We start from the raw sequence: 12,202 nt of genomic DNA on the forward strand, positions 1-12,202 counted from the left end.
AAATATAACCGGGTTCTATTTTTAAAAAAATACCGCCACTAATAGAATGAAAGTCTTATTACTTCACTGAATATAATGAAATTATTCAAATATGTAATACATTTTTTGATTAAGTAAAAAAAAAAATTGTTTACATTTAAATTTTATCTTTACTTTTTTAAGAATATATTTTTGCATTTTTTGCACATCCATGAATCATCATCTGATGGTATATCGTTTGCAGTTTTAATTCCAACAGTGAAAATGAAACCATGAATTGCATATTTCACAAGCTATGGAATTTTCTTCAAATATCTCTGCGATATATGGAACAAGTGTTTTGCACACAATGCAAACATACAATGGTTTTGATACAACTGGGATAAGGGATTTTGATTTTTGCGATCTTTTAGGCTGGGATCTTTTTGAACGTTTTCTTGATACAAAAGAAGATAAATATTTTGACTTAAGTGATATTTTCGGTTGAATTATTTTTGCATGTGTTTGTTCAGTTACAACTTCTGTGACGTCAACGATTCTACTTTTTAAGTTTTCTGATGGAGAGGATTGCTGAATTTCATTATTGCTAGTATCTCTATTACTGTATAGAAGAAATGGTGCTAGGTGATCATACCAGAATTCTGAAAGATTTTTTAGCATTTTATCAAAAAATATTTTGTCAAATAAAATACTCTCTAAGTAGTGTCCATGGTGTGTAAAAACAAAGTACCATGCATGTAAAAAGTTCAGAACTCCCAATTGACCTTGGATTTGAAAATAATGATCATGGGTCTTTTTTAAACAAACTTTTCCTTCTGCGTTTATATGCAATGAATTATAGTTTAAAACCGTTGGTATAGTGTCTCTAATAATGTAAGGGCATTTTATCTCTATGCATCCAATACCGCAACAGCATTCAACAATAAGATCAGGCGAAGCTGAAATGAATTGAAAACTTTTGTAGATATGCATGCCAGAATCATAAAACTTAATTTTTTTGTGACCATTTTCTTTTAAAATTTTTATCACTGCCCTTTTAGCATGAGCTTCTGTAGCAATGCCATGTCTTGTTGCAAAAGTTTCAATTTTTTTAATTGTAGTTATAGTTTTTAACAGAGCAGCAGAACCATGTTTATTTTCAATTTGGGTAAAGATTGACTTAAATTTAGAAGCAGTAATCCTGCCTAGGCGTTGGTTAAACCATATGCTTGATGAAGATTGCATTCGAGTTGCTTCTTCAATACTTTTAATATGTGCATCATTAAGTGTTAAACTTTCTGTAAAACAATTTACATTTTCAGTCAATGACAGGTTGTTGTCAATCTTAAAAATATTTGCTGCTTCAACCACGCCTAAAGGCAGACTAACTTCAGATTTTTCCACTTTTTTGGATTTACCGTTGCACAATTCAACAAAACAGCTATTGTGAGAAACATCTTTTAACGATTTATACAAATAGTCTCTAAACTGGTCTTTGTTTTGAAGAAGTTGCTTTTGCTGGTCCGTACAAAAAATATATTCTTTTAATGATTTGTTGGATTCTTCTATTTTAATATCTGTAGGTTTGTTTCGTTTTCTGTAATGATGTTTATTGAATACAACATCGCAAAGTGGTTTGTGTGTTAAAACAGTTTTGATACCACTTGGAACCTTCCATTTTGCAAAAACACTAGTACATGATGGCTTTGTTGCCCCTGTACACACTGCAGCTTCAACTCGAAATAACATTGCAATTACATGGTTGCAGCAACCAAGAAGACCTGCAATACAATTACAGTATGCTGAACTGATTTCACCACCAGGTTTTAAATTGTCTTTTTTTACTGCTGCCCAAACATGATAAGGTGTACTAGACGTACGTTGTGATGGTGTTACACGACATTTTAGGAAACAAATATCAGAATCTTCAGTTATTTCATGGAAATATATTTCTTTGACAAACTCGCATTTGTAGTAGCGATAAGCTTTCCCTTCTTTATAGTCAGAATCTAAACGATTCATTAGGTCATGTGGCTGTTCAAGCTTTCGTAAATATTTTTCTATGTCAGTGTAGTAAATGGAAGGCCACTTGTATAATCCACTACCACTTTCAGAAAACCAATTTTGCTTTAGTGAAAATGGGTCTGGAATAACACAGTTACATAAAATGAGTTTGGACATATACTCGTGTACTAGTAGCCTTTGGCGATCTTCGCTTTCATTATCAATAGGTGTTTGATTTTCAATGGCAGAAAACACTCTAAAGTTATTATATATATATAAAAAATAATGATATACTCATATTATAAATATATATATAAATATATATATATATAAATATAAATATATATATATATATATATAATATATATGTATATATATATATATATGTGTGTGTGTGTGTGTGTGTGTGTGTGTGTGTGTGTGTGTGTGTGTGTGTGTGTGTGTGTGTGTGTGTGTGTGTGTGTGTGTGTGTGTGTGTGTGTGTAAAGTATGTTAGCTCAATCTAAAAAAGTGTCCTAGATGTTCTTGAAGAATAGAGCAGTACTAAATTTGTAAAAAACATTTCTCTAATCTAATCTAATCATACAATTGTATATACAATGTATGATCATGTATGCATGTATTTATGAATACATACACTGTATGTATCTATGTATGTATGTTTATATGTATGCATATATATATATATATATATATATATATATATATATATATATATATATATATATATATATATATATATACGCTACCATTATGCTTTTTCTTACCTGAAAACTAAAGTTTCAAAGTCACCATCTACATCTTTATTCCTCAATATTAAATACTCTTTAAGAGCTTTTTGACTCCACGTACGAATTCGTGCTAAATTTATTGCTTCCATAATTAAAAATATTCTAAAATATAAACTTATATAAATTTAAACTTTGAATAACCTTATATAAAGCTAAAAAAATATCTATATTATGAGAAAACTCATGCAAACGACTGTTTCGTTCAAGGATGCTCTCTTAATTTATCTGTGTATTTACTTTCTTTCATGCGATTCTGCGCATAACAAACAATAACATACTACTAAGAAATGCGCGCGCACGTAATTATCGGAACTGTGAAGACGTGTATTCATGCTTGTAATACCCCATTCATTTAATATGAAGTTTAAGAAAAAGTTGGTAATTGCCGTTTCCCAGTGAAAAAGCGCACATGGGATACGCGTGGATTTTTTCCATATGTAACCCACGTGGGGATTATTATTTTGTCCCATGTGGGTTTCATATGGTAAATCCCACATGGATTCCATATGGCAAATCCCATATGGGATACGCGTGGGTTTTTACCATATGTAACCCATATGGGGATTATTATTTTGTCCCATGTGGGTTTCATATGGTAAATCCCACATGGGTTTTATGTGGTAAATCCTACATGGGATATAGGTGGAAAATACTACATGTTATAGATCTTAAATGCCACATATTTTAATCCAAATGGTATAAAAGTAGTCAATACTAGACAAATGAAAGTCTTCTATGATAATTTTTAAAATTCTTTTAATTTAAAAATTACTTAAATAGTAATTTAAAATTAATCATCGAAGCTTTCAGAGAGGCTTAACTTAATCTGGTATTTGCTACTTTATCCCATTTGGTATTCAAAATGTGTAGCATTTTTGATCTTTTACATGTGATGTTTTCCACCTATAACCTATGTGGGATTTACCATAAACTATTAAGACGAAATTTTATAAAATTAAAAAACGTGTTGCAAAATGAATTTATTTTAAAATAAATGCTATTAATCAATACATCCAAAATGAATATTAAAAATATTATTTTTTCTTTTGCGATTTACACGCCGTTTTTTGGCGATTGAATTAATTAAATCGCTTCGGCTTGCATAATACCAAGGTTTTTAGTATCTTCTAACTTTCTTCAAACATTTTCTAAAAAAAAAAAAAATACAAATATATATATATATATATATATATATATATAGAGAGAGAGAGAGAGAGAGAGAGAGAGAGAGAGAGAGAGAGAGAGAGAGAGAGAGAGAGAGAGAGAGAGAGAGAGAGAGAGAGAGAGAGAGAGAGAGAGAGAGAGAGAGAGAGAGAGAGAGAGAGAGAGAGAGAGCAATTTTAATAAGGAACCTTATTAGTCGAGCAATTTTAATTATTAGCCAGGTTGAAGTCATTAATGACTACAATATTTCACAAATAATTATTTCCTAATTTATTAATTGACTAACGTATTATGGGTAATTGAACACATATTATGCGTAATGAGCTTGAACCCATGAGGAGAATCCTGAAAAAAAGTGATCAATTAGGATAAGTAGTTAAACAAAAAAACAAAAACAAAAATGTAAAAACCTACTTTTTCAATGATGTAGACGTTGGGTGCAATAGCCACTGGATGCAAAAGTATCTTTACTTTTTCGTCACACACACGGCCTTCTATAATAACAGGCCTTGACATCGCGCAAAATGCCGTAAAAACTGAAGGCCGATTAAACTTTCACTTTTACTTATATTGATATATTTTTATATTAGGTAGGGTGTAATGGCAGTCTATGTTTTCTAATAATAATCTCTAGTAAAGACGGAAATATAAAAAGAAAACCAAAAAGTTGTTAAAAGATAATCATATTTTTCGTATTTCAAATTTCATTAAGAATATTTATGTAATATTAAATAGTATCAATAACAAGCAGAACCATAACAAAGTTTATATCTATATATTAAAAAGATAACTGTATTTTTAATTTTTTTTGCTAAAAATGGTAACAATAAAAATCACCAACAATAAAAAACACCAACAAAAGTTGATTCAAGCAAAAAAAAAGTTTTATCAATATATCTCAACAGGGTAAATATATACAAATCCAAACATATTGAAAGACATTTAGGCTAATGAGAAAATAAAAAACATAACTAGTAAATAGCATAATTAATTACAAAACTAATTTTCACATAATTTATGATAGCTTTAGTATTTTGGGAGTGGTAATTAGTGAGTAATTCTTTAGCAGAATATTAGAATATACTCTGCATTGTTTTTTTGTGATTTTAAATTAATATTTAGCAGTAATGAACTAAAACTGAGTAACACAAAATGTTCTGTGTAAAGGGTCAGTAGCACCTTGAAAAAAAAAAGCAAAATATTGACCATTAGAAAAGAGCATCAGAAGGAATTTCAAGTCCGCCTCTGTTTAGGCAATACAGATAACTTCCATATTTATAATAATAATTGGTAGAATCATTATAAATTTTTATTTCGCTTTTTTGCACATAGCCAGCTATGTAAACTATAGCCACTAATGTAGATTTATTAACTGAGCTTTCAAGATCATGTATATTATCCAGAAGTTCTTTTTCATCAGTAGAAATATCTCTAAAACATATGTCACAAGTATGACCATCGATACCATCAACAGGAATGTCAAGTTGTAATATCAATTTAGTAAGTTGAATATTAATTTTTTCAAATACAGATTTAGCGTTTATAAAGTAAGTACCTCCAGATCCCTGTCAAAGCTTAGAAAAAGCTTTTTCAAGTGGATCTGTTGAAAACCAACCTAATAAGACAAACTTTGCTCCATTACTCATCAAAGTTTCTACAAGATCAACAAAGCCATAACATGAATGCGCTATTGCATTGCTAGTATCTAGCGTAAGCTGTTTTACACGCTTACCTGTAGGTTTCATAAAATTTGACAGTTCAGCAATATCTCGTAGCAGTTGTAACTGTTGATCACCAACTGAGTGGATTTCTTTGCATAATTCATTTCTAAACCGAATGCCAGCACCAGGTGCTTTGACATTAACAACATTCGAAAAAAAGTTATTTTTTCAATAAATACAGCAGTACCTTCAAATGCTTTATTTTCAATCTCTGGATGCGTTTTTAATACAGCTACTGTTTTTTTGCAAAAAACAGACAAACAAAACTTTACAGATTGTCTCTCTATTGGTTTTGGATAAACTGATTTAGCTGTAAGTTTAGAGAGTTTAAAAAGACTATTACACTCAGTTTTATATACAGTTTCTAAATCACTCCACTTAGCCAAAGCCAGTTCTTTATTGTTCAAAAACTGAAGTTCCCCAGTCTTTTTTGTCAACCAATTGTTTCGTATAGATTCTAGTAGATGCACATAATCATACAATAAATATATACCTGATGTTGTTAACCATGGTTTACTATCAACTGTTTTAAACATTCCAAAAAATCTTTGATTTACACGGTTACCATCAGTAATTATTACCAGTGTCTTACTATTTTCGATATTATTTATTGTATAGACAATTTGTTGACATTGAGCAAACTGAAATTCAGAGGAAAGATTTGCAACAGGTTGAGCTCTACATATAAATTCTGGACCTCCAAAAAGACATTTAATCATACATGATAAAATTGTTTTAGCTAACTTTTCAGGGTAGTTTACTGCTTGACCAAACAAAGCACCTCTTTGGTAAAGCAATGAAGCTTTGACATAGACCTCATCAATTAGTAGTATGGAAATTCTTTATAATGAATTTAAATTCATAAAAATACTATTTATGAAACTTAGGTCCTCCATTGAGCTTATTTTTGAAGTCAATTGTGTTTAAGTCCTTATACTTGGCAACTTGTAGTCAATACACAAACAATCATATAAACTTCGTTGTAGTTGTAATTGATATTGTAGTTGAAGTTGAGATAGTCCGACTTGCACAGAGATACACAGCATTTCAAAGGCATTTTTTAAGGTATTTAAAAAAACTAATCGTTAGTTTGACAATATTATTACCTTACAATGTTAACGCCTTGAAACTTACAACGTTATTGTCTTGAAGTTGCGCTATCTAATTTATAAACCAATTAAATTTTAAAGATTTATTAAAAAAGCGCGAACACAAACTTTCGTCTAATGTTAAAAGATGAAAATGTAAACGCAGTATTAGGAATTGGCCTTCAGTTTAACAAATTTGTTGCGCGATGTCAAGGCCTGTTATTATAGAAAGCCGCGGTCACACATAATATAATATTCTGAAACTAATAAACAAACATCTAAATTTCTATAAGTAAATTTATTCTTTGATCATTGCCTTTATATCCTATCTTATTTTCATATCATAATCTATTATGGTATTATTTATATAACATATCACAACAATATTATTAAATTTGTGATGTTCAAATATCATATGAACATTCTCTAACATGTTCATATGATATTTGAATATAGTTCTTGAGTATATTATCTGCAAACAATTGACTGATGCAAGTTCAAATGTTGTCAAAAACCAAGCATGCATGCATGGGACACTGCAGTGTCCCACAAAGAAATGCTGGTTTGAAAGTCAAATTTTCTTTATTAAAAAAAAATATTAAAATAGGGGGGAGATAGGAAGGTTTCCGTAATTTTTTTTAGGCTCCAAAACTTTTAACTTTATATATAATAAGGTTCATAAAACTAAGGGACTTACGAAGTAAATTGAGGAACAAAAACAGGATATTTACAGAAACTTTTCAATTTTTAATCTGGAGTACCAGTGTAATTGGGAATTAAGTCGCTGGGTCCAGTATTCAAAGTAATATGATCTAAAGTAATATATAAATTAAATAAAATGCTTTAAAATGCATGCAGTTATACATATAACTCCTGACAGTTAACTATATGTATAACTAGTTATACATAAAATTTATTATATAAACTTATTTTCTAAGGTTATGCTTGAACAAATTAGTACCAATTAATTCAAATTCAAGATTTAGTTCAAGTTCAAGTTCTTATTTGTTCATTGTTTTTTCACTATTTTATATTTAATTGTTCAAATTTGTTAACTGGTACTAATTCTTACTTCAGTAAGAATATTTATCATTGTTGAACGTGATTTTATTAGTAACTTAATTTTACTTTCAACATATTTTGACAACACCCTTTACATTTTAAATGATGATAGCTTTACTTTTCTATTGATATTAAATTTATTACGTTTCAATAACTCAGATTGAATTTTACTGAAATATTGTAAGCTTTGTAAGAATTTGCTGTATATCAAATGGCTGTATATCAAATATATATATATATATATATATATATATATATATATATATATATATATATATATATATATATATATATATATATATATATATATATATATATAGAGGGGCAGTGTGAGTTTAACAATAATTAACAATGGGGAGGGAATGTTGAGACCAAAATAATGTCAATTAAAAAATTGAATTAAAAAAAAAAAGTAAATTATTTTATTTAAAAAAAAGTAAAACAATTTATGCTAGCTTTGAGCAGGTTTTAGAGGTGTTTACACCAACAATGTGGTCTAAAAACTTCTTGCTTTTGTTGCTTAAAACTGTTGAGGATCATAGGAAAAACAATTTAAATTCAGAAATTAGCTTGCTTATCTGAAAGAACAATTTGTGTTTTTATTTTTATTTTAGTACTGTTGAGAATAAACGTATAATTGAACCGGAAAAAAATTGATGGTATATGCATTTTTTATATTATATTAACAGTTCAGATATACCATCATAATATGATAACAAAAACTGACATCATTTTTAATGGGAGATGGCAAAAAATTGACTGAGTTTGATAAAGGGTGAAGGTGTTCAATAAACCTGGTCATCATCTGACATCATTATGCATAGATGATCCTATGATTTAGGTAAAATAAGTAATCAATTTGCCATATTTCTCTTTAGAAAGTGTAAGAAAAAAGCATTGTTATGATGAGAACCTACCTATTGAGCAAGCTTGGACCACCTATTTTTTAAATTTGAGAGACAGAAGTGGAAGTGCGAATCGCAAAAGAACTAATAACAATGCTCTAAATTGATTTTAACTTTGTAGACTAACATTAATATAGTATTTAGAAATAATAAATGAAGTTTACATGATTTTTATAATTTGTATTTATTTCCATTAATTATCAGTTGTCAGTCTCTATTTTATAAAATGAATTAAAAAACTATTTATTTATAGTATAATATTAATACATAAATACTAGTTTCCTAATGCTATTATCATCACAATGTTAATGGTATTCATTTTAAAGTGAAATTTTGTATCAATTTTATTGTTTTAATGTTGTATATATATATATATATATATATATATATATATATATATATATATATATATATATATATATATATATATATATATATATATATATATATATATATATATATATATATATATATATATATACATATTATTTTTACTTTATTTAAAATGACATTTGATATACAACAAACCCCTACAAAGCTTTCAATAATTCAGTTATGATACAATCTGAGTTATTGAAATGTAATAAATTTAACATCAATAGAAAAGTAAAGCTGTCATCATTTAAAATGTAAAGGGTGTTGTCAAAATATGTTGAAAATAAAATTAACAAATAAAATCACGTTCATCAATGATAAACATTCTTACTGTAGTAAGAAATAGTACTAATTAACAAATTTGAACAAATAAATATAAAATTAACAAAAACAATGAATAAATAAGAACTTTAACTTGAACTTTAACTAAATCTTAAACTTGAATTAATTGGTACTAATTTGTTCAAGCATAACCTTAAAAAATAAGTTTCTATAACAAATTATATGTATAACTAGTTATACATATAGTTAACTATCAGAAGTTATATGTATAACCATATCAGGAATTATATGTATAACTATATTAGGAGTTATATGTATAACTATATCAGGAGTTATATGTATAACTATATGCATTTTAAAGTATACTATTTTATTTAAACATTACTTTAGATTATATTACTTTAAAAACTGGACCCAGAGGCTTTATTCCCAATAACACTGTGGTACTCCAGATTAAAAATTGAAAATTTTCTGTTAATATCCTGTTTTTGTTCCTCAATGTAGTTTGTAAGTCCCTTAAGTCATAAGGACCTTATTATATCTAAAGTTAAAAGTTTTGGAGCATAAAAAAAGTTACAGAAACTTATCTCCCCCACCACCACCACCCTATTTTTTTCTTTTTTAACAAAGAAAATTGGGAATTCTTTGACTTTCAAACCTGAATTTTTTTTGTGGGACACTGTAGTGTCTCATGCATGCATGCTTGGTTTTTGACAACATTTGAACTTTCATCAGTTAATTGTTAGCAGATAATATACTCAAGATCTATATTCAAATAACTATTATATTATCCTAATGATACGTCTATTTGCACAAATCTTAATCTTATTTCTATAAAGAAAGATAAACATTATTCGTGGTACTTATATACTTGCTTGCCATTCTCTATATTAATATAAAATATTTTCACACAATATAAATGTAACGCAATGCAATGTCGATTTAAAATTTTCTTTTTTTTAGTTTTTTTTAAAAAGTTTTTTTTTTTAGTTTCCAGCTTTCAAATTAATTCCCATGCAAATCCCACATGAAACCCACGTGGGATTTCCCATGTGTGTAAATACCATATGGTTCCCACATGTAACCCATGTGGGATTACCCACATGGGTTTAAGGTGACAAATTTCCATACGGATACCACATGGGAAAATCCGTCCCACGTAAATCCCATCAATCCCACACGGAACCCACGCGGAACCCATGTGGGACGCGGTTTTATTTTTCACTGGGTTCGTTGTCCCCATTTTTAATGTTTATATATAAACATTAAAAATGGGGACAACGAAACGGCTATTAATAACTTTTTCTTAAACTTCATATTAAATGAATAGGGTATTACAAGCATGAATTATGTATAACTACGGAGACTTTAAATTTGAGTAAATTAGAAAAAAAAAATTTTAATTTTTTAAAAAATGTTTCAGCTGTTTTTTTAATTGAATGTCGTGTTATGATTCGAAGCAAGAAAAGAAGCTTAAACTTACTCGTGCTTTTAAAATAAAGTGATTCTTTTTATTACATTACCGAGTTATAGTCAGGGCCGGCGCGAGTAAGTGTCACGTGGAGGAGGGGGGGGGGGCATTATAACTTTAGCCGACTCCGACTGACTGTCTAAATTTACTGACAAACTTGTCTAAAGGGTCTACATTTGCCGACTGACTTATTGAAAACGGTTAAATTTGCCGACTAAATGAACAAAAAAACCTTTGATGGGGGGAGGGACACCGCACCATATCCTCCTATCGCGCCGGCCTTGGTTATAGTAAACATTTTATTGAATAATTACAACAATTAATGGTTAAACTATCTAGCGTATCCTTTGAATGATTCTTTTTTTAATGCTATAATAAAAATCATTTCAGTGAATCTTTTTTGTTTTTTGTCCTGTGAATCTCGTTTTTTTTTATATCGGTTACACGCATACTCCTGAGACGACTTGAAATTTCTTTGATGTTTGCGGCTTGATGCACTTCCATCTGTTTTTTACTTCCATCAGTTTTATACTTGTTTTACACTATAGGTAGACTACAAGGTTAATTATGTGTGCGAGGTTAATCATGCTTGAAAAACTTTACAAAAAAAAACAACTGACTAGGTGGAAGCTACCGAAGTTTTGAAGCACTTTCGCGAAAAGTTTATTTGCATTAGGAATTCATATGAAAAAATAAAACTAGTGGCAAAAGAACTTGCACGAATATGGGAAATCGAAACTAATTTTCAATCAAACGGCAACCAATAAAAAAGCGACATTTGATAAATTGGATGACTTAACGCTAAACAAGCCTATACAACAAATATGTTGAAATGAGATAATTAGACGCAAAATTTTGAAGTTTTTAACGAAAGCCACTAAACCAAAAAGTTTTAAAGTGCAGCTCAGCGCACTTAAAAATTTTAAGTATTGTATATTGGTGTTTGCAAAGAAACACAACATAAATCATTTTTTAGTACAAACTTATTTTTTCAACGTTGTTGTATTGGCTGGTTTGGCGCTTATCCATACAATTGGCTTCAGATTTCGGTTTCAGAACAGAGAGCAATTATTTAAAATGAATATTTATTATGTAATGGACAAAATCAGTGTACAAATTGAACAACGTATTTCAGGAATGTAAACAGTGAAAAATCTTTTTTGCTTTTTTGCTTTCTAGAAATTAAAAACATAATAAACTTGCCTGATACCGTTATTTTAGAAATAAGTAGAAAAATTTGAAAAAACAAACAAAAGTTCTCTTCTATTTTGAAATCAATTTCTGTAAAAAGTTTCATTGTTTAAAACTTCAAAAATGTCAACTAAGATGTTTTCAGATTTACTTTTTACTAAGTACATTTGGTAGTGAGTAATATACAGAA

General features: G+C 28.8%; 1 protein-coding gene across 1 annotated transcript; it reads right to left on the reverse strand.

Annotated features, from left to right (window-relative positions):
- Positions 1-39: 39 nt before the first annotated feature.
- LOC136087597 (uncharacterized) lies at positions 40-2,998 on the reverse strand. Its single transcript, XM_065810851.1, has 2 exons — positions 2,730-2,998; positions 40-2,218 (listed from the first exon to the last, which is right to left on the reverse strand). The coding sequence occupies exons 1-2, from the start codon at positions 2,840-2,842 to the stop codon at positions 226-228; spliced, it is 2,106 nt and encodes a 701-aa protein (XP_065666923.1). The 5' UTR covers positions 2,843-2,998; the 3' UTR covers positions 40-225.
- Between the last annotated feature and the right edge of the window lie 9,204 nt (positions 2,999-12,202).

The sequence above is a fragment of the Hydra vulgaris genome, chromosome 11 (assembly GCF_038396675.1).
Source record: "Hydra vulgaris chromosome 11, alternate assembly HydraT2T_AEP".
Lineage (NCBI taxonomy): Eukaryota > Metazoa > Cnidaria > Hydrozoa > Anthoathecata > Hydridae > Hydra > Hydra vulgaris.